General features: G+C 45.0%; 1 protein-coding gene across 6 annotated transcripts in view; it reads left to right on the plus strand.

The window, feature by feature from the left end:
• The window catches only part of LOC146798510 (cytochrome P450 2F2-like), a 443,597-nt gene that overhangs the window by 334,951 nt on the left and 80,911 nt on the right, over positions 1 to 27,735 (plus strand). For all 6 annotated transcript variants that reach the window (XM_085625789.1, XM_085625794.1, XM_085625792.1 and 3 more), the window contains 2 exons: positions 2,318 to 2,505; positions 15,717 to 15,858. In XM_085625789.1, the coding sequence (XP_085481915.1) occupies positions 2,318 to 2,505; positions 15,717 to 15,858 (330 nt within the window). The remainder of the gene's footprint in view (positions 1 to 2,317; positions 2,506 to 15,716; positions 15,859 to 27,735) is intronic.

Here is a 27,735-nt window from a genome sequence, read left to right on the forward strand (position 1 = left end):
ACGCCTAAGTCCATGCAGTGTTGGAATGGTGAACTCCAGCCTGAGATAACTGAAGATCAGTGGGAGTTTTGTTGTAGGCAGCTCACAGAGCTTTCGCCGAACTACAAGCTGCGTCTCATACATTTTAAATATCTTCACCGCGTGTATAGAACCCCCATCAGCCTAAAAAGGATGGGATTGCGGGAAACTGACGACTGCTGGCGATGTGGAACCGCCTTGGCCTCTTTTTTGCACATAGCATGGTCGTGCCCGAAGCTGGTGGGGTACTGGACTCAGGTTTTTTTCCTAATCAATCAGATTGTGGGCCGCTCCGACGTACCTTCCCCCCTGCTCGGGCTCTTGGGTTATGTTCAAGACACTCCACCACAGGCGCGCAAGTTGCACGCGTTGCTTCTGCTGTTTGCCAAGAGGCGGGTGGCTGTCCACTGGGGGAGAAGTGGGATACCCACAGTGAAGGGTTGGCTAGCTGACGTCACGTATGGACATACGCAGCTAACCACATTTGGGAAGTTGTTGCCGGTCGCGTCCCGGCCCCGGAACATCTGGGAACCGTTTGTGAGCTGGGCCCGGGCACATCAGGAGGGGGCAGTGGAGGGAGATGTTGTGCGTGAATGATTGCGGGGTGCTGAGGAGCAGAGAGGGCGCCTTGGAACCCGGGGGTCTCATAGCATGATGACGTAACGTGCCGGGCTGGGACACCCCGCTGCGCGTCCTATGTCTTCCTTTCTTTGTCCGGGATGCCCTACGTGGTGCAATGGGGTGGTGGGTCCCCCGGGCCATTGAATTTAACTCCATGGCCAAGTGATGACTTCAGATGTTGACATGTTGACCATTATATTATGTCTTCTCTATATACAACCTGACAGCTCCCTGTATTACGTTGTCATGCTGATGTGGACTAATATGTTTGTTGGCTGTATTGGCCGTTTTGCAAAAATGTTCAATAAAAAAAAAAAAAAAAAAAAATTGGTCAATGCTTGTTTACAACTTCATATCTGTCTATAAGCATCTGTTATGTAAAGGTAGCCAATACTGTCTTTAAAAGAAGCATTTTGTTGAAGACTCAGTAATTGTCTATGAAGTTTATATTATTACAGTGTGGGTAGTCAATTAGATTTAGGCCCAGATGTAGCAAACTTTAATGCAATGTAGCAAGACACCTTGCTGTGCTGTGTGACAGGAAGAGAGCAGGAATGAGCCATACTTAACAATATATGGTACATTCCTGTTCTCAACTTGCATTGGTGCACAATGTGCTGCCTTGCGCCAATACACGCACTCTTGTACCATGGTGCAAATATGCCTATGTTGGAGGCAGGATTGTTTTTGTGCAGGCAGAGACACCTTTCTGCACAAAAACAATTCTCTGACGCTTTGCCTTCTTTCTATATGTGCTGCCGAATGCAGCACACATAGAAAGAGGAAACAACGAGGAAACAAACAAACGTATTTTTCCTCCTTACGCCTCTCTGGGAAAGGCGTAGCATTTTCATGCAATACCAGAACTACCACTCATCATAAATTTGTGAATGTGGCAAAATCCATTGGTTAATGCGTAGGAATAACCAGATTCCGCCCATGGAACGCCTCCCTGATGCAGAGTAACAGAAGTCTGCCTTGCGTTACTGCACGTTTACCAAGCCACACAGTGCCAAGCAATGTTACTTGCGTGACTTGGTGATGTCATTCTAGGCTTTGCGTACCCTTGCGCCCCCTTTCTCGTAACAAGGGAAACGCAAACCATGATAAATATGCCCCTTCGTTTTTTGTGCTTTATTTCAAGGTGGTCTCAACGTGATGCTCTGGTCTAGTAGTGACTATTGCAATGTACGAACTTGGGGGCATAGTATCAAGTCAGGCGATAAAATTATCGCCGCTTTAGTGGCAGAAAACTGCCGCTAAAACGGCGATAATGGGCTTGATAATATGCTCTAAGGAATTCCAATTGAAGCTCAGGTTAGATGTCCTTCACATCTAACATGGGCTTCAATTGGAATTCCATAGAGCATATGATCAAGCCCATTATCGCCGTTTTAGCGGCAGTTTTCTGCCGCTAAAGCGGCGATAATTTTATCACCTCTGTTGATAATATGCCCCTTGGTGATTGAGGGGGTATCACTTATCTTTTAGAGTTTCTATTGTTTTTCTTCTGCAAGTCCCTGACACTTATTGTCCCCACATTTCACTGACTCCTTTCTGGTCAGGCATAAATGTCAACAAGATATGTGGGCCTATCTACCCGCCACTAAAGGCTTGCCACTCTACAAAGTATGCTATGATTATTTTATACTCAGCTAAGAAACCATTTTTTCTCCAGAAAAGGTCCAGGCGGAGATAGATTGTGTAATTGGTCGTAATCAAAGCCCGACGCTTGAACACAAGAAGCAGATGCCGTACACGAAGGCTGTGATCCATGAAATCCAGAGATACGGTGACGTCATCCCTCTGGCCATCACGCACGCTGCGACAGTGGACGTAGAGATCGGAGGATACAAGTTCCCGAAGGTAAAGTAGAAGTGCCAGGGTTATTGCTTTTATAGAGGCACATAATACATACTGTGCCTTAATTGACCGCCACCATAGCGTATTTTATTAATATATAAATATTTTTTTTGCGAAATCATGCTCAATCGCAGTCCAAGGCTGACAACAGTAAAGAAGCTAGTAGTAATATCATGAAAACCCTTATCCTCGAACTACATTGTCATTGTTACAATTTAATGGAACCGTTTTTTAAAATAATCGAATTATGGTTTTAACATTGGTTTGTTTGTTTTAACCAAATCTTTTGGAGTGATGTTTTTTCTTAGAAAATGCCATTTTTATCCTGTTTCAAACTATTTTCTACTCCTGCTTGTGAAGCAGCAGTGTATTTGATCTTTTGTCAGATCAACTGTCATACTAACTGGAAGGCAGCAGAGGGAGCAGTCCCACAAGAATTCTGTTAGCTCCTTCAGTCATACAAAAGGTAAAGTTAACCATTTGCTGACACAAATCTGCTCTAAATGTAGTGTTTCTTTTCCTTGCATTGACCAGAATAGACCCTATACATCTTTTGTGTTCTATCCCAGGGCCAACAACTCTGAAAAGAAATGGAAGTAAAATATATTAACTCACAGCGTGCCAAACTGTTAACTGCAGGAGGGCACATCTACAGCAGAGAGAAACGTTGCTAAGGGAACGTTTTTTTAAATCCACTTCATATCAAAGGGCAATCTGTCTGGGATCTGCCTGCACTGTCTTCTAAAATTGTGACTTTTGTGCTGGTTTGACAATAAATTGTTCCATAGTTCTATTGCTAGTGGCAATTTGTTTTTTAAATAAACATTGTACAACAGTTTTTTTTAATACTCATTCGCCCCCGACCCCAGAAAACTAGAAAAATAGGATGTTGCTACCGTTACTCTGTTTCTTGAGACGTAGGCCTTCGAGGTAGGAACCCAACAGATATCGCCCGCCTACCGGTACCAAACAAACCCAGTTCATGTTGCTGACCTCTCAATGTGAAGGAGAGGGTGGTCGCACTCTCTTCTGATTACTCGTAACCAGTGACTGTTGCTGACAGCCCACCCAAAATTGGAGGTGGAAACCAAAGAAAGGCGAGGCCCATCACAGTCAGAAAGCTTCCCACGAGGCATAATCATAGGATCAAAGAATATTTTCCAAAATTATAATGCCTAACCCCATTAAAGAAAATGGTTAGTAATTTAACCAGGAGACCAGTTTATCAAACAATCCCAAATGGCTTTCTTTCTATTACTCTTCAATCTGGCCAAGTCAGTCTTGGAGGTTTTATACAAGGAGGACAACCAGTCTGAATGTGTGGGGGGTATAGCCTCAACCCATCACCTACATATTTCTCGTCTGGCCAGCAAGATTGCGCAAAATAAGAAAGCCCTACTCGAGCCTGTAACTCCACTTGTTTTGCCAAAGATGATGAGGCTAAGAGTGATATGGACTGGGGTGCCCAGAATGTCAGCTAGAGTAGTTACTACTCTCTCCCAGAATTCAGAGATGGCTGGACAGTCCCAAAACATATGTATATCAGAGGCATTCACCATGTCACATTTTTTACAACTGACAGGGGGACCCTTAGCCACTTTAGAAAGTCTAGCCAGAGATAGGTAAGCCCTGTGTGTAGTAAAGTAATGGTTTCTCCTAAAGCAGGCTGGCTTTACAACTGTAAACAAGGTATTAAAAGAGGTTTGCCACAGGTCTACCCAGTCTATATCTGGTATGAAAGCTCCCCACAATTCTTCGGCCAGTCTAAAATCCCCATCAATAACCTCCTTAATAGACCAATAAAAGAAGGATACTTCTTTCTTCCCTGCCGGCCTCTGTACCAACTGCTCTTCCAGCATATTCCCTTTGCCTATAGGTTTTTTAAGACTCTGGGACTAGCTCTTCAATTGTAGGTATTTGAATCTGGACATACCCTCCTCTAGTTTATCATCTAGTAACGCCCAAGGCAGGAGTGAACCCTCAGCGGCCAAGTCCCCCCACACCATAAACCCCGCTGTTTTAAGAGGGACTGCAAGTTTATCCTTCAAGTAGTCCAGAACCCCCGGAGAGTCCCACAGTGGAGCCAGACTTGAAAAATTGTCTAAGCCGGTGCATTGTTTGATTCTGGCCCATGTACGATCCATACTCAATAAGACTTTCAGCCTAATTTGTCTGAAGAATTTTTGGTCTCCATATTTGAAAAGAAAACCCTTGTGGGACAGTCCCACTCCATCTAGCATGGTCAAAAACATTATCCCTCTCTCTGATGAATCTGGGGTTTTCAGCAACATTCTTGAGTGTGTTAACTGGAAGGCCCAGGAGTAATATTGGAGGTCTGGTAATGTGAGGCCCCCTTTTCCATCCTACACCTTAGGTTTTTCCAGGATATCCTCATAGCTTTATAGGCCCACACAAATGAATTAATAGCCTGCTGAAGCTTGTCAATTGCCTGCTTCTCAAAATATAAGGGAATGGTATTAAAAAGAAAGGTGACTTTTGGCAGAATTACCATCTTGATTAAATTGGTTCTACCCAAAATAGTCAAAGGGATATGGGCCCAAGAGTTCATGAGTTTCTGGCACTCCCTTGAGACATTTGCAAGATTTGTCCCCGAAATCTTATCTATATTCTGGACAATCTTCACCCCTAGATATCTCATCTCGCTCTTGGTTTGGTATCTACATCCCGGCAGATTCCGTGACATGATCTCAGTTTTTTGTGCTTTTGATCTCGTAACACGAGACTAGGCCAAAGTCCTGTGCTAACCAGATGACGCGAGGAAAAGCCGACTCCAAATCAGATGTGAGAATTAGAATGTCATCCTCGTACAGGGCTACCTTCCTCTCCCATGTTCCAAATTTAATTATCCATCTCCTCCCTGAGCTGTTGAGCAAAGGCTCTATGTACATATCGAATAGGAGCGGGGAGAGGGGGCAACCCTGTCTGGTTCCTCTTTTAATCCTGAAAGACTTGGTCAAATTCCCATTTACCAAAAGCCTCGCCGAAGGGTCACTATATCTAAGCTTAATAACTGTCCCAACTTTGAACTTCTCTAGCACAGCCACTAGATAGTTCCAGTTGTCCCTATCAAATGCCTTGGTGGCATCAAGTGTCATTGCTGCCAAAGGTAATGAGAAAGTGGAGGCCAAATCAATAGCACCAATAAAATCATGAGTAAGATTAAACAGATTCCTACCTCTCAGAAAAACCTTTTGGTCTGCATGCAACAAACCACCCTCCACCGCACACAGTCCATTGGCCAAAATTCTTGTGAAGACCTTATAGTGAGTGTTTAAAAGAGAAATAGGTCTGTATGACCCACAATTGACTGGAGACTTCCCTGGTTTTAAAATCAATGTTATAGTGGCTTCTCCCCACGAAGTAGGAGGTCTGGCACTTTCAACTAGTATTTTGTTGAAAAGAATTGTCATGGTCAGAATTATCACCTCTTCCAAGAATCTATATAATTCTGCAGGAAGGCTATGCAGCCCAGTGGCCTTGCCAGCCTTACAGGCGGAAATGGCTCTCCTGACCTCCTCTTGAGATATCTTAAGCTCCAAATTTTGCAGTTGGGAGGAGTTTAAGAAGGTAAGTTTAACCCAACTTAACCACTCCCATGCACAGTTGCTTTCTACCTCATTATCTTCTTCGTATAGATCTTGGAAGAAGGTAAGAAAGGCTTCTCCAATCTCTTCATCGTTAACTACCGATGTATTATTATATTCATTATCAATTTGTTTTATGAGATTTCGTACCCTGACATGCCAAAAGTTTGCTAGCCCCCTCACCATATTCAAAATTGGCAAGCCTTCTAGCTTCCCATCTTTTAGAGATCCTCATCTGGATAGTACTCTCCAAATGATCCTTCAAAGGTCCCAGTTTCACAAGATGTACCTGGCGGATTACTGGGTCGGCCTCATTATTCATACTCCTTTCAACCGCCTTCATTTTTCACTCAGTGTGTGCAAGCTCCTCCCTGTACTGCCTGTTCTTAAAGGTGGTCCTACTTGTCACTAAGCCTCTCAAGTAGGACTTCCAGGTGTCCCACACTACTGAGATCTCTGCCGAACCTACATTTACATTTAAAAAGAACTCTGTCTCCTGAGATAAATAGCAGGCTTCTGAGTTGTCTAAAAGAAGTGTGCGGTCAAATGTCCACCCCCTCAGTTGTTCTTTTCCTGTCAGGTTTAAATCCATCCATACCGCCGCATGGTCTGATAGGTGGGGAGTCAGGTAACCTATGACTTTAATTTTGCCCCTCAAGTCATTACTAATCAAGATGTAATCAATCCTTGATTTATGTCCATATTTACGATTGTAAAAAGAGACACCTAATCGAGAGCCCGACCTTTCTCTCCAGATGTCAGATAGGGCATTCTGCCTCATCATCATCTGGAGGTATGACCTGGACTTAGACAGAACATTTACCCTGCTGCTTGGAGATTTGTCCATTTGGGGATTCAAAACTATATTAAAGTCTCCGGCTAGAATAGTCAGATCTGGAAATCCCAACAAATTCGCAAAAATGGTTTTCAAAGTGGAGGGGTTATCCTGGTTAGGGCCATAATAACCTACTACTGTTAAAAAATAACCCATAACGAATAACTTGACAATGACCCACCTGTAACCTGGGTCTGTCATAGCTACCCCCCTAATGTTAGCGCTTTGACTAGAGCTAACACAATGCTCCACCCATCTAAGCTTTCCAAAGATCCCACTTATTTCTTCTCTTAGGAGATGTGTCTCCCATAGGATAATTATCTAAGCTGGGGAGGCTTTTAGGTATTGAAGTATTTTTGCCCTTCTACTTTTTACCCGAAGGCCGTTAACATTCCAGGATAAACATTGTAGCATTCTCATGGTGGTTTAAAAAGCGAATCCCTGAGTATGCCTGATCTCCCAATGTGTCGACCCCAAACCAAGAGCCATAGTCAGCAATAGACCAAAAATAAACTAAGCCGAGTGGCGAATGAGAATTGTTTTTCTTTTTTACCCCAATGCCCCCCGTGTTCCCTTTCCCCCATTCCTAGCCCTTGGACCCCTCCCTGGAGAACCCTACCCCCATTTACCTGGACTGAAGGTCCAGATTCTGCCTACCGGGGCACCCTACCCCGACCCTAACTGTTACTAATCACAGAAATAATAAGCAAGCAGCTATAAGTCCATCCCTTTCTAGTGTTGTGACCCCCATGTAATTTAGTTTGGCCCAATTACTAACCCTAATTACCTCATGAATGTCTTTCAGATAGGTTAAGATTTGAAGGTCTATTGATCATGATCGACTATTCACTAATGAACCTCAAAGCCAATTGTGAATATGTGATGTGACATTCCAAATAAAACTAATTAGAGACTTTAGCTAAATTTTCCAAGAGCTCCTCCACCTCCTGCACTGTTTTCAGGTTATACATTTTATTGTTATGCATAATTTTTAAATGTAGAAATACCAAGGTCCAGGGATCCCAATTCTGGAGGAAATTGCCCAATTTATATGTGACTTATTTCTTGTGGAGGTTGACTCAAGAGACTGGACCTCTATGGTCTCAAAAAAGTACATGCACTCAGTTGTGAGTCAATTCACTCCTTCTCAATTAAGTTAAAAAGTGAAGAAAATCAATATAGATTAATAAGTCCAAATTATTATTTTATTTGTTCAAAAGGAAGACTTCTGTTTCAGATAATCCAATCATTCAGGATTGTATTCTGTATTGTTTCTTTCCAAATTTTTCAAATAAGGCGAACAGGCATATTTGAAGCAGAAATAAACAGCCGACACGTGTTTCACCCTTATGGCTCAGTATCGGGCCAGGGCTTTCTCAAGGCTGAAAGAAGATATTTATGAAACGGTATTAGATGGATTAGGATCTCAAAATTATCCAATGTCAGTGTAAATAAAGCAACCGTGATATACAAAAACACAATAGTGACGCTACAAAAGTGCTCAACGGAACGTGAGGGGAAAGAAAAAAGAAAAATATTCCCATTATTTACATAAGGGAAAGAATTAGTATTTTCTCAGGTGTAACAGTGATGAAGGCACTCGGTGAGAGTATTATTTTAACATAAGAGGATCTTGTTGAATTCAAAGAATAGGCAACCTTAGTGACAATATAGTATTTGTAGATATGTTCATAGAATCAGGTGCTGTTAGTACATGCTTTCAGGCTTTGGAAAATGATTAATTATATCATTCCCATAATTGAGAAGGTTTGATCATGCTTCAGAAAGGCTGGTGTAACAAAATATGACATATGTGTTAGATCAGTTGTATACCTTAATGTTCAAGGATGCAACATAGCATATTAGCTTCACGTTTCACTGTTCAGAATCATTGCACAATACAGTAGGTCAAATGCCTGCGGCGGAATAAGACAAGAAAAAAGGAAGAAGAAAAAAAGAAGAAAACGAAGAAGAAAGGAGGAGAGAAAGAGAAGGGAGAAATAAGTATGGATGCCAGCGAAATTGTTCAGGTTGTGTTCTTATAATATGTTGTACTTTGGATGGTATTGAGTACTTGAAAGGCTAGTATTTAGCCCTTGGCATACTTGGAGTTCATACTCTAAACAAAATATCATAAACTCCCTGGTCTCATAGGGCAAGACATTCAGAGCTCTACAGGAAATTTTAATACATTATTTTAAATAAGTAGAAAGGTAGCTGATTAGAGGATGTTATACTCAATGTTCTCATTTGTTTGGACGGTTATTTATACGAGACCCTATATCGTAAAACGAGTCTGTCTCGTTACGAGTCAAAAACCATTGTGAGTCATAATCCCGGGATAATTCCAGACTGTTTGAACCGTTATTTATACGAGACCCTCTATCGTAAAGCGGGTCCGTCTCGTTACGAGTCAAAAAACCATTATCAAAGGTTCGAGAGACAGGCGGCCTTCGGGTCACTTACTTGAGAGTCATAGTCCCGGTATAATTCCAGACGCTTGTTCTTCCCACTGAAGTATATTCGCGTTGTGGTCCGCGGCCATCTTTAAAAAGGCTACGGAGTACTGTCACGTGTCTACGACATTCAGAGAAGGTTAGGCTCGTCATTGTGGAGCGCCATCTTAGAATGTGTTGTTTTAGTGTTACATTCCCCCATTATTTATTTGAAGGGGGCATCGGAAGTTCAATTTTTGCTTTTGGTTATTGACGAATTATCTTTTTATGTTTATTTAATTAAATATATATCAGAATCCGAAACACAAAGAAATTTAAACATATTTCATGCGTCTATGGCTCTACCATGGACAGGTGTTTTCAGAGGTATGATATGTTACACCAGAAACGGTCTGTAAAATATGGTATGCAGACCCGACAGATATGTTGCGGTCCAAAATCATCATTCTTGTTCAATTTATATATATAATAAGTCATCCATTTTCCAACCTATCTCCCATTGTTGGTCTAAAGTAACTTGAGCTAAATCCGAACGTATTTCAAAAGCGAAGCCTCTGGGTTTCAATGATTTCTGCTTTAAGGCAGAATTTAGTATCTTCTCTTTCAAGGAGAAAGTGAGAAAGTTTATTAAGATCTTTCTTGGTTTTGTCTGGTTAGGGTGCCTCCTGAAGGGGGTCACCGTGAATCCTTTGTATATCCCCCATCAAATCTTCCTCCGACTCTTCAATCTGGACCGACTTCTTTATGAGGGTTACGATAAAAGCTTTAAGATCTTCCCCTCCTTTCACTCAGGGACATTCAGGAGACGTATATTTTTGCGCCGGGAGTTGTTTTCTATCATTTCTAATCTGTCCCGGAGCACAGCCTCTTCCTTCTTGAGCGTCGAAATATCAGCTTTAGCCGCTCCCAGGTCGTCTGTAAGCTCCTCCACTGAGCTTTCTAAAGCCACAGTCCTAGAATTAAGAAGATCTAGTTTTTTCTCAAGAGACTCACAGAAGAGCCTGATCTCCCCCTGATTCGTCTCTGAAACAGGAAACCTCTTTCTGATATCCATAGAAAGGGTAGAAAAAAGAGCCTCCAGAGATGCCACAGATGAGCCCCCCCATCCCATGTACTAAAGAGGCTTTCCCCCCTTCTCCACTGCTACTGCCCTTGTCAATGCCAATACCGTTGCGGTTGCCACTGCCACTGACCTCTACGCCTTCAGCAGTAAGGCTTTCTCCTCTAGCATGACCCCTGATTTCACATGGAGTCAGGGTTGTATCTGTTCCCGGGAACTCAGGGTTACTTAATAATTCAAGTTTTGTAGCAGGTGTGGAATTGTTCGCTGTCTCTATCTCCTCCATAGTTCCCAGGAAAGGCTGTTGCACTATCTCTGACTGCTCAGAATTTTTCCTAAGGGTCTACCCCTGTTTTACCACATCCAAAACCTGTGGATAGATTTTAAAATAGGACCTTAGTGAGGGGGTAATCCTTACTTTAGAGTCCAGAGATTTACCCTTTGTTCTGCTAGCTCTAATACTTCTGCCATTAATCTCGCAGAACTGAAAAGGAGAGCTATCTTCAGATTCTGTTTCCAAGGTGGTACCCCCTTTCCTGTATGTCATGCTACTATGTATAATGGATTTACTCTCCGAGGGCAGTTTGGTGTTTTTTTCAAGGGATTTTCCTTTAGTTTACCCCTGAACTGCTCCTCCTTGCTTCCTACCTCTTTTTACAGTTTTTCTTGTCGTGGTTTTCACTCCGGTAGCTTTAGTGTTACCCAAAGCTGCACTGGTCTGTGTTGCGCTGGTCTCAGAGGATCCCCCCTCCTGACCCCGCCAAAGTCTGCCCTGGACGATTCTGTGGTCTGTGTAGAAAAGGCAGGAAAAGCTTACTGACCTCTACCCCGGGCGCTTTGCTTGTTGGTGTGCCCCCTTCCTCCTTCCTCCCTAATACCTCACGTTGTTGTTTCGATGGGCACGAAATAGGCGGGACGATCGAGGCAAACCCACAAGTCTCCGCAGGCAACCTCTTGCCCGTCTCCCCCATGCCAATAATCTTCTCCAGCGTGGATGTCGTGGCAGATCTTCCTGTGCTGTATCTGCCTCTTCCAGACTTGACTCGGAGGAGTCCACGAGCGGCTGCCCTGCGGCCCCTCCTCAACTCCAGGGCAGCAACAAACCAGCATGGGATGTCTGCAGGCCCTCCACACATCCCCCAGCTACCCGAGGTGAGCCAAAACTTCAGACAATCATGGAGTGGTCCACGAAACAATACATTTTGTTGATTTTACCCAGCTCTGCTTGCTTGCTTGCTACATATCCATGCGGGACGAAGTCACCACTGGAGGCAAGCGACCGCTTAACTCCCGGCCGCCATGTTCTCCGTCACTGCTGTTCAACATTTTACAACTGTTGCTTCATTGTTTAATCTTCAATAAATCACTAATGGCACTAAATACTAATTGCAGTGTAGTTTCTATTAAACTAGGTTAAATTCACCATTATATTTTCGATTTAAACGCATTTCCATCAAAATGTTTCCACTAATTTTCCATGAATTTGTTTTCGCCAACATGCTTTTTATGTTTTTGTTTTTCTATGAATTTACCTACGACTGTTAGCAGTAGTCTAAAGCCACACTTGTTGGCTTTGCCAAAACTATTTGTTTTTTTAGTGTGATAGTGTCAGTGACTGAAGGTCATATGACAGCGAGAGGTTAATTGATATCACTACAATATTAGAATACTGGCTTAGAGATGCATGTCTGTTACTTGGGGCACCCTTAACCTACAGTGGAGCCCATCTGCCCCGTATAAGCTGAGGGAAACAGCAAGCAAGTGCAAAGCTGCTTAGCCCCTGTTCCGCATTTCCAGTTGTGTTTTTGCAAAAACAAACTCCTAAAGTCAGAGTTTGTTTGACCCTGACATGCAGGGAGTTTTCTGGTTGTAAAGTATTATCATTGATTGGTTACCCTGCTAGCACAAATCCTGTGTGGGCTCCACCGTTTGGGGTAGGGGAATCTTCAGTGTGGCTGATGAACCACCATTTTATGATGCTTCAGCCACCCACTTTGACAAACACAAAAAAGGTGGGGAAGGGTCTAAATATTAAAATGACTACGAAAAAGAGGGACGTGAAACAAATGGAGAGAGAGAGAAAGGAAGGTAGGACATTAAAGGAAAGATGAAGGAAGAAAGAAAGAAAGAAAGGAAAGGGGTGAATGTGAAGATGGAAAGAAGGAATGAGATGAAATTAAGGAAAGAAGGAGAGGAAAGTAAAATAAACAGAAGGTTATGAAAGCAAAGGTAAAAAATAAAATGGAAGATGGGAAAGATGAGATAAGTGAGATCGAAGAAAAGACAGAAGAATGGAACCATAGAATGATGGAAAGAAAGATCGGACAATGGATGGATAAGTAGAAGAAAAGATCTACGGAAGGAAGTAGCAAATGAAATATAGATTGAAGGATGAAATAAAACATGGAAAGAATAATGGAACATTGGAAAAAAGGCTGGACCTCTATCAGAATGAAGGAGAGAAGGAAGGATTAAACAAAAGCTACAATGAGAGAAGGATGGAGGAAAGGATAGAAAAAAAATGGAGGAAAAATGGGGCATGAAAGAATGGTAGAAGCAGTTGCGGCCCGTCCCCTGCCAAAGTGGTGGGGCGGGCCGGAGGAGGGAGATAGGGAGGGAGTGGGGGACAAAATAAAAAAAAAAATAATAAAAATAAACTTACCTCTTCGCCACCGCCTCCGCCGTCATCTCCACTGTGCTCGTCCTCCTTCTGGGAAAGGCTCGCAAACTGCATTGCATCGTCATGATTGGCCTGAGAACTATGACTTTGCGCTCCCAGGCAGACTGGGAGGCTGTACCTGCTTTCTCCAGCCCCAGCAATGCAGCTGGGGCTAGAGAAAGCTTCACTGCATATGAGATGTTTTACAAGGCCGGCCAAATACCTCATGTGTAGTGAAAGGTTAAGGTTACACTAGCACTCCCCCACCACAGTGTCATCCCCCTGGACCCGCCACCAAGACTCGTCAGAGTCCTGGGGGTGGGTCCAGGGGATTTAAAATAAAACCATAATAAAACTGGTTTGTGGTGGCAGGGGAGGTGGTGGCGCTCCTCCACCCTAATGGAGAGGCTGCCGCTGGTTAGAAGGATGGATGGAAATATGAAAGAATGGAATTAAAGATCAAAATAAGGATGGAATGAGGACTAGATGCAATAAAAGATGTACAGATTAAAAAAGCGAGAAAGAAATATAAAAGATAAAAAAGATTAAATCATTAAAAGAAAAATTTCTACAATGGTGGAATGCTCAATAGATGGAACCTTACATGCATGGAAGAAATTATGTAAGAGAAGATGGTGAGAATGATGGAAACACTGATTGGTGGACATTTGGGGGACAAATAGAAGGATTGATAAGGAGATGAAGCAAAGGAAAAATGGAAGGGCACATGGAAGGATGAAAGGAAAGGTAGAAATTTGGAAGGAAAAATTGAAAGACAGATGGAAATTTGGATGGGAGGATAGAAGATGGGTGAAAGATGAAAGGAATGATAGGAAGAAAGATTAAATTATGGAACGTCGAGTAGAACACAGAAAGGAAATGCAGAAGGATTAAATGATAGATTACAGACAAATGAAACAATAGAATGCTGGAAGGGAAGAAGGAAGGATAGAACAATAGATGGATTTCAGGAAAGATGGAAATGTGGAAGAAAACATGGAAAGAAGGAAAAAAGATGAGCAAGATAGAATGACGAAAACTATATGAATTACAAGAGAAAAACTGAATTATGGAAAGATGGAAAAGGCTTTAAAAAGAGCTGTAAAGTTGTGTGGAAAGATGCAGTGACTGGGTGGTGGGTGGAATGATGAAAAGAAGAAATGTAGGACTGACGGTAGGAAAACTGAAAGGAAGGAATGATGGACGAATTAAGAAAATTGATTGAAAGACAGATGGCGGCATGACTCGTGGGTGGGGGGGTTGCATGGGGTGCCGCGCTAGGGGTCGCGTGGGTTCACGAGCGAAGGCGGGGGGTTTTAATTAAAATTCTTAAAAAACGTATCTTCCAGGGTCCTGCGCTGCCTCAGCTCCTGGCCGGGTCCCGCATTTTCCTGCTGCTCTCCTGAACAGGAAGCAGCCACAGGCAGCCTCCCTCTCCTCCCCTGAGCCAATCACAATGCTGCAATGGTGGCGTTGTGATTGGTGAGGCCATTTTCTCTATGTACTCTGCATGCAGTCTACATAGAGAAAAGGGAGAGTGCACATGACTGATTTGGTTGGCTACTCCTCCCCTGCTTTCGAGCAGACCCGCCCACCCGTCCGGCCTCAACCAGGCACTTCTGCTTTCTCGCAGTGTGAGAAGCAGAAGCATAAAATGGTAGTTTTACCATTTTATGTTTCTGCTTCTCGCACCGCGAGAAAGCAGTGGGCATCCCTCCTCCACCCTAGCGGAGGAGCCGCCCCTTGGAGGAGTGATGGAAGGAGAAATGGAAGCACAGAAGAAATGAGAGCAGGAACAATGGAAAGTACAAATGAAAGAACACAATGTAAAGAAGCATAGAAAGGTGAAACAATAAAAGAAGGTAGAAAAAATGCAATAGTGGGTAAAGAAAAAAAATAATGGGACAGAAAAGTAAAAAGAAAGAAAGTAAAGAAGACGAAAACAAAGATTAAAGGTAAAAGATGAGTAGGACGGGAAAATAGAAAAAAAGTGTAAGTAAGGAACCAAAAGAAAGAAAAGAAAAGAAGACGTATTTTACAGAAAGGGAGAGAGAACAATAGAAACAACAGTAAAAATTTACAAAAAAGCAATATGGTAAGAGAGTGGAAGAAAAGAGGATGAAAGATTGAATTAAGTGATAATATCAGAAAAGAAAGAAGATAGGATAACTGAGGTGGGGAGGAAATCAATATTTAGAAAGAAATGGGAAGATAGAAAACAAATGAGGAAATAAAGTGAAAGGATGGTGAAATAAAAAGTAAACATTAGAAGAAACAAAGAGAAATTTCAAGGCAGAGATCGTGGAGAAAATGAAATATTGAGAGAAGATAAGGGAGTGAAGCCATCCAGGATATGGTTCAAAGTGGTATTTTGTTTATTTTTGTGGCTACTCCCCTATTGGGGGTTAAAAGTGCTTGTCATGTCTATTTGCTTCCCAGAAGTATTTGCTCAATTAATTGTGCCGAACACCACAGAGTGCTCAGTTCTTATTCTCTAAGTTGTCACAAATGCCTGGGTTAAAATGTCACTACTTGTGTCTGCTTTTGGCAAATGTTTCTTTACTTGCTATTGTGTGATTCTGTTCTATATATTTTTCAGGGCACTGAATTCATTCCTTTGTTGACTTCTGTACATTTCGACCGGACACAGTACAAAAATCCTCACAGTTTTGACCCCACAAACTTTTTGGATGAAAATGGTTGCTTCAGATTGAATCCTGCCTTGATGCCATTCTCTGCAGGTATGATACCCTATTTGGAATGTCACTCCATAAAAAATGTAATTTATCTTTAGTGTTGTGTGTGTGTCAAATTCTCATTTCAAGAGTATAGACATGAAGTTGGAGATTTACTAAGGTTTTACGCCGTGCTTGAATCACAAAAGTTACGTAAATAGGCCCAAAATCTTTATTTTCCAATTTACTTTTCAGCGCTAAACTAGTTTAGCATGGACGTTCCCATGAAACCACCCAAGGTTTCTGATGCAAAACCCTATTTACTAAATAAAGTAGACAGGTTTAGTGTAAAAAAACGGTGCCTTTTTTAAATAGGCACAAGGAAGGAGAAAACCTGGCATTTCTCCTTCAGTTTCTGACTTCGTACGCGTGCTGCACTTTACAGCACACATACACAATGGTAAAAGGGTTAAAGTTAGTCTAAGTATGGTAATTTGTACTGGAAGGCTATACTTCCAGTTCAAAACCTATGTTACAATCACAGACTCACCCTTGAACTATGGCACAAAGGTGTCTCCGTGGCACGCAGCAGATGATTTCAGCACCGGCTCTAGGGAGAGGGGAGGAGAATTCCATATTTCTGTAGATATGGTGCTCTCCTTCTCTCTCCTTTTCAAGCAGTGCTGCATGAATAAGTGTTAAATCTGGCCCAAAGTCTTCTGATTTAGGTCCAGATTTAATTTTTGGTGGAAAGGAGTGCCCTTTACACCATCCTGAAGGTCCACCCACCTCATTTAGAGTTGGTCGGGCCTTCCGTGTATAGATGGCAGAGGCAACGCCATCTTCACCAAATATACACACCTTTAATAGCCTGAGGGAGTAAAGGCCATTGGATAGTTGGCTGTATGTCCTTCCATCATATTTAGATGGGCGGACATATAGCTATATTTCAGTGCCCGTCACAGCCATGAAAAACCTGGCAGTAAGGGGCACTGAAAAGTTCTCTATGCCTGTTAGAAATGGGGGTCTCTAGTTTGCAGAGATAAGTACTGTTGGAAAGTGGATCATTAGCAGTGGCAGATATGCATTTCCCACTGGCAATAATATCACTGACATGATATAGGGCTCAGAACAGGTATTAGAAAATTATTGTGAATCAAGGAGAGAGCAAGGAAGTAAAGGGGAACGTCCCTATCCCCAGTAAATGTATGCAAAAACAATGTGCACAGTGACAAGAAACCATTAGGTTCTGTTAAAAGACCCCTCTCACACCAACCTGTTTGGTGTCATGCTTTAACATTGGGATCGCAACCGGGTGGCCGAATGCCCACTGATTGTGCTACGCGCCTGATTACAGCAGAGCTGGTGTGGTGTAGTTTTGTGTGAGGTGGTGTAGTGGAAGTTAAAAATATCTCTGGCAATCCTTGCCATGTGTGTGTATATTAACGGTGGCCTCAGTATACAGTTAAAAGCACGTGGCGCAACTACTGGAGTAATTTTACTCTTAGTTGTCAGAAATGAGGTCTACATGTTTCAGCCCTAAAGAGAAAAATTAATGGGCTTTCGTCAGAAATGTGTGAAAAGTGCTTGAGTGGCAAACATTATGCCACGTGAAAGGTGAATGAACAACAAACACGCTAAGGTGTGTTGACAGTGCTCAGTGGTGTTTGTATAGTTACGAACCCACTGTAAAAATCGGTGGAAATAAAAGGACAAGACAAAACACTTAAGACCCGGTTGGGACCCCAATGATGAAGCATGACACCAACCAGGTTGGTGTGTGAGGGGTCTTTGAACAAAACCTAATGGTTTCTTGGCACTGTACATAATAACAGTGAGTGGGTTTGTCCACGTTGTTTTTGCTTAGAAAATTATTCCCATGCTCAACCCTTGGTAGCTTGGCTGCGAGCAGGCAGTCTTCACTTCAAAAACAGGATGTAAAGCATTTAAAAACACCAATTCAGTAAATACGTAAGACACAACCCGCAATAAAAACACCCATGTATAAAAATAGGAAATATGTTTATCTTTTAAATGACACCAAAATTAAAAAATTCCACTCTAGGGAACAAGCAATATGAATTTTTAAAGATTAGTCACTTTCTAGTGCTTAGAAACCAACAGTGCCACTTTGGGACATTTGGTTGCCTTTGACAGGGACAAATTCACATTTAGCAATTGTTCTAGAGAATCTATCACCAGACTTGTGCAGCCACCTCCAGCAGGCTTGATCCTGTTAGAACTCCTTCCTGGAGTTCTTCTTGTGGGTCCAAAGTCTCCCACACACAATCCAAGGGTCCGGAATCTCCAAGAGGGTTCTTGGAAGTGTGAAACTTCAATTTCCACAATCCACATGGATAAAACCCTTACAAATCCACTGGTAGTACTCCAGGCTGAGGATTCTTTGTGGTGTTGGTCCAGGTGAGCTAAGTTAACCTGTAGCTTGCAGGTAGTCCACTCTTTAGTCCTTTTGAAGCAAAGTTGATCCACTGGGCTGCAGTTTCAGATGGTGCAAAAGGTGCAATCCTAAGAGTGCAGTGCCTGGTGAATGCAAATAAAACTCTTCAGTGTGGGCCCTTCTGATTTTCTTAGGTTTCAAAAGCAGATCTGAGAGGCACTGCCCCTCTCAGATACTTATTTATGTTCTCTGGTGTCAAGCAGGAGGGCAGTCCTGTCCAATGAGCTGCAGGGCTACCCCCCAGAGCAGGACCACTTCTTCCAAAGTGTGGCAAAATGCTAACCCAGAAAGCACCATTCCTTCAAAATTCAATATGCCAGAATTTTCAGCAGACGGAGCAGAACTAACTAAACCAGCCCTCGGGATGGCTTCATCTGCGTAGGTCAAGTCTCCTTACATCAGGAAATTCCTCCATAATCCCCCATCTGGCTGCTGGGCAGAAGGGAGAGGTGTAAAGGAAAACTGGTTTCTATAGTTTGTCTCCTCCTTCCCTTTAAGAGCATTATTTTCTACCCCCCCCCCCCCCCCGTTCTGGCATTCCTATGCCCAGCAACCACTCCTTCAAAAAAGGCTTCCTAACCCCAGGGGTCATTTTTCACCTCTTCAAAGCAGGCTAATCCACCTATCTCCAACCAATCAAGACAGAGCGTTGGAGGTCTTGTCTTTCAGACCAGAAATTCTTATAACTTCTTGTCTGTACATTTTAGAATGAATTAAACAATACCATATTGTTGGATTTATCATTACCATTCTACAGAGTCCTTTAATTCTAGTTGTATGGCTTTTCTCTATCTAGTTATTAACTAATAATCTTTTCCAATGTTAACCTATGTGCTGAGGTTCTGCAGTTGAAAAATGAACTGGGCAGTTTCTCCAATACCAGGGCCTATAAAAGAGGTTTTATAAGGACCCTGCTTATACCTACAGGATCCCCCACCCCTGGAACACCTAGGAAAGACTTTAGGGGTGCTGAATATGTAAAAAATATTGCAGATCCTCATTTCTCAGTGCTCCTAGCACAAACATCGATTTTGGGAAGCACTTTACAACTATGTGGGGAGTGAAATGTGCAATTTCACTAACCCCAGGGCATGTAAAAACCTTTTTATAAGGATTCTCCTAGTAAGTACCTGACCCCCCCCCCCCACCCCTGGAGTACCTAGGGGAGACCCCTCGGGTACCTACCAAACATTGTAGTTTATTCATTTTTAAGTTCTGCAAACACAAAATTCGAGTTTGGGCACAGTTTGCATTTTAAAAGCAGTCCCGCAACACAGGGCTGATTTTAATCTGATCTCAGGCTCCAGCAGTGCACACAATCAAGTGCAGAAAAGGCTGCTGGCCCCTAAACTGCCTTGCCTTATTCTATACTACTGACATAAAGGCAGTTTCAAACTCCCTGCCCTATATGTACTAGGGCCTTATAGGGGAGGTCATGCCAATCACAGGGGTACCGTAACCCATAGTGTAACCTACTGTATGTAGGTGTTTTCGCTGTATTCTACGTGGACCTCAGTAAAAAGTTGGGGGGTGCCCAGGGCACAGGATGACTTTGCAACATGTAACTTTGTCTAAGTAGGGACCCGTGCTTCTAGTAAGGGTAAGGAGGATACACACTTTAGATAACCCCTGCTCACCCCCTTGGTAGCTTGGCACGGGCAGAAAGGCATATCACAAAGGCAATGTGTAAAGTATTTGTACTCAGAACAAACAGTAATACAGTGATAACACCACAAATTGACACCACATCAGTTTAGGGAAATAAAGTATCTTTATCTAAACTCAACAATACCAAAACAACAAAAATACAACATACAGGTAGTGAAATAGTACTTCAAAATAGTATTACAATAATGAAGCTTGTAGAAAACAAATATCTCCATCTGGGGCTATTGTGACGTTGTGACAGCAATAAATCCAAAGTACGGCGCCAACCACAATGTGTGCAGGATTGGGCATGGAGTCACACAAACCCCCCAAACAAACAGTACCTTTGGATAACGAAGTCTATGATGATGCACGGAGTCCTGGAGGTGAGGCATCGGTGCCGAGGTCCAGGCCGGCTCCCTGGCTGCCATGGGGGAGGCAAGGCATCATGTCCACAAGGAGGTGACGTGTCAAATCCAAGACAGGGCAAGTTGGTTGCGTTGGTAGTGAGGCTACATTTCCAGTGACGGTGTGAAGTCGGTGAGTTAGTGGAGTCACCCTCCGTGGTTATTGGCGCTGCGATCACAGGATGCAGGCGTTGATGATGACGGAGTCGGTGCAAGCGCTGGCATCGGGAAATGCCGATAACTACAGGTGTCAGCAGGCGTCAGAGCTGCGGTGCTGGCTGAGTGGTGAATCGTGAACTTCACGAGCGGTGCCCCTGGCCTTAGTGCAGGTTGCAGCATCACAGCGGTGTCTCTGACGGCATTGGAGACAGGTTTTCTTGCTTACTTTAAATTATATCCAGCTCCCAACAGCAGGAACAACCTCCAGAGGCGCAGAACTGGGATAGACACCTCCTGGCAGGTCAGAACTCTCAGCAACAGAGTTCAGGGGAGCTGGGGGCGAAGTCTTTGTGTCTCTACGAGTTCAGAACAGGAGGCCAGCACACACAGACCCTTGGAGATCCTTCTTCAAGCAGATTCACAGCAAAGTTCCAGTCTTTGTCCTTTACTTGGCAGAAGCAGTCACTGCAGGCCAACCCCACACATCACACAGCAAAGGGGCAGTACTCCTCCTCACAGCTCTCCAGCTCTTCTCCTTGGCAAATGCTCCACTTGAGTCAGGAAGTGATCCACATTTCTATGGTTTAAGGTCCACTACTTACATGCCATTTTGACTTTGTTCTTCTTTCTGCAAGGGTCTCTGAGCCCAGACCAAACCAGTTCTGTCCTCACTGGTGAAGCATTGTGCAAGGGAGACATTCCCTATTCAGGTGCAAGGCAAACTCCTCCCACTACTGTAAATGCAAGCAAGGTGGATTCAGCTCAGCTCTGAGTTATCCCCTAAGGGCCAGACACACCTCAGCTCCCCCAGTGATGGTCTACAGTGAATGCACATTCCCGGCCCCTGTCCTTCCAAAACCAGACAGTCAATCCACAAACAGGCAGAGGCACACAGAATGGATAAACAAGAAAATACCTACCTTCTAAAAGTGCCATTTTCAAACACACAATTTAAAACCATCTTTACTAAAAGATGTATCATTAAATTATGAGTTCAGAGAGCCTAAACTTTATTCCTTTAACTCGTCCCAATCGGAAGTTATACTTGTAAGATGTTACAAAGTATCTCCCACTCTATCTTATGGTACATATAACCTTACAGTAGTGAAACATGAAATTGTCAGTATTTCACTATCTGTACATGTCAGACACACCAGTACAATTCCTACGTTTGACATACACTGCACCCTGCCCATGGGGGCACCATGGACCTACCAGAGGGGTGCCTTACATGTAAGAAAAGGAAGAGTTAGGGCCTGGCAAGTGGGTGCACTTGCCAGGTAGACATGGCAGTTTACAACTGTGCACCAACACTGCAGTGGCAGGTCTGAGAAATCTTTCCAGGGCTACTCATGTGGGTGGCACAATCAGTGCTGCAGGCCCACTAGTAGCATTTGATTTACAGGCCCTGGCAAACTCACTGCTCTTTACTAGGGACTTACCAGTAAACAAAATCTGCCAATCAGGAAGAATCAATTTTAATAACAGTTTACGCAGAGAGCATATGCACTTTAGCACTGATTAGCAGTTGTAAAAATGCCCAGAGTCCTAAAGCCAACAACAACAGGTCAGAAAAAAATAGGAGGAAGAAGCAAAAGGTTTGGGTGTAACCATGCAAAAAGGGCCAAGTCCAACAATGCCACACTCGCCATTGGAGGAAAATCCCTTGGCAAGAGGGGCATTGTTTTTTTATTTTCAGAAAGAAAATCCAGGTTTGGAATTTTCTTTTGGAAAATAAAATAAAGTTGTAAGTTTGATGTATGGCACTGTCGCAGTTCATCAAACTTAGAACACATTTCCAGGAACTGCCATAATGGTGGTTCCTGGAATTGCTAGAAATGTACACAGGGGCAGTGTGCATCTCTAAATTTGAAGGGTGCAGTACCCTTGCCATGGTGGGATTAAAGTACCCCGCCATGGCGAAGGTAATTACTCACCCGCCAAATAATAAATCAGCCCCTTAGTTCCTTAAGTGAGACTTTGAAGCAGCACAAGAGAGAAAGCTCACTGGGGTGAGAGGAGAAGTAAACAGATGTAACTATGTTCCATTTTCTTTCTATCTCTGATTATTAAAAAGTGAGCAATTCTCCATCATACATTGTTTACCAAGTCCAACAAAAAAAATGAATCCAACATGGAAGCCCTTACTCTCATTATTCCTTAAAAGTGATGTTACTCTCAATACTTCCTATTTTTTTCTTCAGTCATGCAGAAGAGTTAGCTTCCTACCCAGAAGGTAAGGTTTTACTCCGTCACTTAATTTGCAAAATTATCTTAAATCCTCTTTCCCCCTGAGGACCTGCTCTAGCAGTCCATAACAGGAATCTGTCTTCTCCGCTGGCTGACCAGACGGAGTTTGTATATTGAAAGCTGTTAACATTCATTATTGCAGTCTCTTGTTTATATGTGGCCCAGATTCAGTTTATCTTATCTGCACAAGAAAAAAACTTTGAAAAATAAGATAATCATTATCTATGCATGAGAGTGATTCTTTTGTTAAAACCCAAGTGGCTGATTGTTGGACTTGGCCCTTCTGGCAGGTTCACCCCTGAACTTTTTTGATTTTTACTGGTGACTTGGTGTGGTGATTGTTTGGTTTCTGCGCACTTTCCCTGTGTCCCAGGGTAAAGTGCGTGCGTGCTCTGAGTGCATGTGGTGAGATAGGCCTGCCCTCCCATAGGAATGCATGGGGAATGTATGTGTCCCTAGTAGTTCCTGATGCGTGGGGTGTGCAGGCCCGAGTTTGGTATGTGCGGACTCGTGGAAGTGAATGCTGCGCGATGATGTGTGCGGCGTGCATGTACCTAGTGTGGAAGCGCCACTTCTAGAAGTGGGCACTTCGGTGTGCAGTGTGTCTGTCGCGTGATTGGCTGGTCGTGTCATGTGACGGGCTAGGGATTCCCCAGAGTCAGGATGAGTCACCCAGTGGTGAATGGGGAGATCAGCAGCTAGATGGGTGGGAGGAGTCCACCTGGGTCCTGAATAGGACAGGGTTTTCCACACACAATGCTGGCCCCGCCCCCTGTGGTGCGACTGACGACCCTAGCCCTTCCAGTGAATAGAGTGAGGGGCTGAGCACATCAAGGGTGCTCCCCAACCAGCTGCGACTGGTTTTCCCCCTCACCCTGAACCAAGAACAAAGACTTTTGCTGTATAAAAATGGGGCTGTGTCCCCACAGAAACTGTTCTCTGCCAGGATCTTACCTGAGGGGGGGCTGCTGCTGCTGCTGCTGGACCAGAGGACCGCCACTTGGACTACCTCCCTGCCTGGAGGCCCAGTGAGCTGGCTCTGGGTCCAGCCTTGCCCCCACCCCTGCCCTGCTGCATGCAGGGAAGAACTTTGCTTGGATCCCTCATAGCGCTGGGAGCGCTGGATGTGTTCCCCTAAGTGCCTGCAAGCGCTTTCCTGCTCCCCAAAGCGCCTGGGAGCGCTTTCATTTGCCTTATAGCGCTAGGAGCGCTTTATGTGGGCCCCTAAGCGCCTGGGAGTGCTTTCACTGGCATCGTAGCGCTAGGAGCGCTTTATTCTGGAGGCCGGTGCCCACCCGGCATTGCAGTGCGTTAGCGGGTGCCCACCCCGCTTATTTGATAATTTACGTTGCGGGTGCCCACCCCGTTCATTTCCCTTACGTCGCGGGTGCCCACCCCGCGACGCGAAACTATTGCCGGAATCACCGCCGCGGCCCGAGCAGCGCATAGGATTTCCTCCGGGCCGCTGCCCAGCGCGACCCGGAAGGCAAGGACTCCGTGGGCGGGACTTCCGGATTGAGGGAAGCCCCGCGAGTAAGGAAACGCCGCCGGAGACGTCCAAGCAGCGTCGCGGCTGCCTGATCAGAGTGTTGCCGGTCCCGTGACAGACGACGGAGCCCGGAGGTGAGTGGGGGCCGCAGGAGGGCGATCCTTGTCTGTGAGCCCCGCGAGGCTCCAAGTGCCCTGCATACTCACTCTCGAGCCCCGAACGGGCTCCAACGACGGGGGCATTTGGTTCCAGAGCCGTGAAGGCTCCGGGGGCATTTTTTGTGAAAGAGTCCCCCGTGTGGGACTCCAACATACAGGGGCAGTCTTCTTAGTTTCTGAGCGCGAGGCGCTCCAACGACGGGGCCAGCATTTAAGCGCGAGTGCGCTCTCCCGCTTCTCAGGGGCACATTGTTTGAGAGCCCACGAGGCTCCCACGTTATTCGGGGGCATTTCATTGGTGATTCTGAGTCCCAGAGGTGACTCCAACGTCTGGGGGCATCACTTCTCGAGTCCCTGCACAGGACTCTAACGTTGTGGGGCAGCCTTTCGCTTTTCTGAGTCCAGAGGGACTCCAACAGGGGGCATTCTTTTTGGCAGAGCCCAGGGGGGCTCCAAGGCATGCCATATTTGTTCTAAGGGCCCAGAGGTGCCCAGGCCCCAGTCCCTACAGCTGCCCAGCACTTAGTGGGCAGCTGCCACGTTTAGGTGGTGCCTTGTGCGCCTGGCTTGCGCAGCCTGCATAGTCGCTCCCTGATATCGCTGTATATTGGGTATTTCTGCGCCCAGAGAGGCCAGTTGGCCTGCGGACAGTTATCTTGTGTTGTGCCCTCCCCTAGGGCGCTTGGTGATTTTCATACATGTACTTTTTGCGCCTGCGCAATGCCTTCATGATATTTTCTGTCATGTGCTTTGCTTTACACCTCTGAATGTTATGCACCATGTGTTTATGTGTTTAGACCCCTACAGGTATTGTGATACTTAGGTGGTTGTTTTTCCCCTAGTACAGGTGGTACTAGTGAGGTCCTAGTTCCCTGCGTGATATTCCTAAAGGTGGTTAGGGTTGCGTAGGTGGTACTTTCTGTTACCAGTAGTTACTGGTTGGGTGTTATATATGTTATTGTGTGCTATGTTCTAAAATATTATTCCTACGTTCTAAGTGCTATTTCTACAAAGTGCTAATTCCTGACAGTGGTCCATGTGGCCCTGTCCCCTGTATATATAATCCCTTGTAAATTCTGCCCGTGCCTGTTGGCACATTGTAAAGTGTGTGTTTTTATCTAATGTGTTGTGTATAATACAAAGGTTATTTTTATATAATACCTTGTGTGGAGTTTCCTTTGTGGTGGGCCTTGGGTGTTGTTGCTGGGTGCGCGCGCAAACGCTTTACACATCGCCTCAGGGATAAGCCTGTCTGCTCGTGCCAAGCTACCAAGGGGGTGAGCAGGGGTTATCTTTGGCGTGTAACTTCCTTGCCCGGACTAGAGTGGTGGTTTCTGCCTGACTTTGGCGCAAGCCTTAGCCAGCCAGAAATCCCATTTCTAACATTGGTGATCAGCGGTGGGATTTGGACTTGCGTTTGCGCTGTACCGCAGCGGCAACTGGCCGCACTACAAAACTCTGCATTTAGATAAATCACATGGTATAGGGATTATTGTTCTAAGTTTGTTTTTAATTGTCATTTCTTTGGAAATGTGTTTTTGTGCACTGTGAGTTAGGTGTCCCTAGCTCGGGAGGGTAGATCATCCCCCTTAGTGCATTGTGTTTCTGGATTCACCAGAGGGTGGGATCCAGTGGTGGCAGTGTAATAGTGTCCTGTACATTTGTCCCCCGCCCTGCGCCCAGAGTTGGTACCTGTGTCACGTGGTGGTCAGGTTGAGGAATCAGGGGTGGTAGAAACTGCCTTACCAGTCCGAGGGGAGGGTTGTGTGTGGATGAGTGGTGAGTGGCACTAGGCAAGTGAGTGTGAGTTCTCTGGGTTAGAGAGCTTGCTGAATCTTTTTGTGAATTGTGTACTCCTGTTAAACTCAGACCCCTAGGTTCCCTGTGTGATCTTTTCTCTAGAACGTCTGCCAGAATGGAGCCTGCTTTTGATCTCAGTGATCTAGTTTATTACAGTATGCAGGAGTTGGAAAGGTTCTGTAGAGAAAGAAACATAGGGGTGAGAGAGTCAGACACTGTGTACGAATTGAGGAACTACATGATTGGATGGCAAGCAGATGAATGGAAACGTGAGCGCAGTGAGGAAGAAAGGGCCCGGGCCTCACACCTGGAGGGTGGTGGGTCTGTGGGGAGCCCTGAAGACTCAGAAGAAGATGACAGTACCTGGACGCCAGTAGAGAGTGAGGACCCCGTAGGTAGGGAGTCCCTTGCTGGGTCCAGCGTAGAAGATAGCGCCTCACCCCTTTCCCTGTCCCCTGAGCGCAGTGGTAGTTTTCTGGATTCCCCAGTGAGGGTGGAGTCCAGGGGGGGCAGCAATATAAAGTGCAGTATAGAGAGTCCCAGTCCCAGTTCCCCGAGTGTGGTACCTTGTTCCCGAGAGGAGGAATGTAGGTTGAAGTTCAGGGGCAGTAAGAAGCTGTCTCACCAGTCTTGGGAGGAGGCTGTGGAGGAATGTCATGATGCCCTGGTGGACTGGTTGGTGTTTAACCCGGAGCAGGATTTGGATGGAGTACTAAATATGATTATCAAGGAGCAGATGCTCAGTAGTTGTTCTCCAGGGTTGCGCCAACACCTGTTGAGGTATAACTCTTTTTGTCCATTTGAACTTGCAGAGGAAGCAGACCGCTGGGAAAGGGCCAGAGGTTCTCTAGTGTCATTAGTGAGTGATTCCAACAATAGTGGGTCAGAGATCCTCCAGCCCAGCGTGGTGGAGGAGGCTCAGTGTAGCCCAGCTAGGTCCCAGGATAGCGAGGAGGGTGTAGGGGCTCACTGCCTGGCTCAGTGGAGCAGGAGTGAGGGGGTGACCGAGGGTCCCCAGACGCCCGAAACCCTGCCTCAGGACTTGGATGGTTTCATGAGGGAACACCAAGTTGGGGACCTAGGCTGTCCTGTTAGTCCACTTGAGGAAGATCTCTTAGTGAGTGGAGGACCTGGAGCACCTGTAAACAGGGCTCCTGTGGTTCTGGAGTCTGGCAGTACCGCTCCGGTAGGGAGGGTACAGGAGTCCAGCGTGAGTGATTGGGGGATGAGTTCCCCAGTGGAAGAGCCGGTGGGTCAGGGACTTCCCAGTGGGGCTAGGATCCCGTGTGGTGACCAGGGTGACACCACTTCTGTTCTGGGGGATCTCCGCGCACTGTCAGGTGGACAGGGGACGGGAGATCAGCGCCAGACAGACAGTCGCTCGACATATGTGTCATTTGATAGCCTCAGGGGGATGGAGTGGAGATCCCCAGAAGTCCTGGAGTGCCAGGCAATTATTCCACCAAAGGTTCTAGGCCGGAGGTTGGAAGGCCAGGTTCGGGATCAGCCTGACCTGAAGGGTGGGACGTCTGTAATCAGCGTCCCGACCAGTTCTTCTTCCAGAGGTACCGCCCC

The sequence above is a fragment of the Triturus cristatus genome, chromosome 9, assembly GCF_964204655.1.
Source record: "Triturus cristatus chromosome 9, aTriCri1.1, whole genome shotgun sequence".
NCBI classification, from domain to species: Eukaryota; Metazoa; Chordata; class Amphibia; order Caudata; family Salamandridae; genus Triturus; species Triturus cristatus.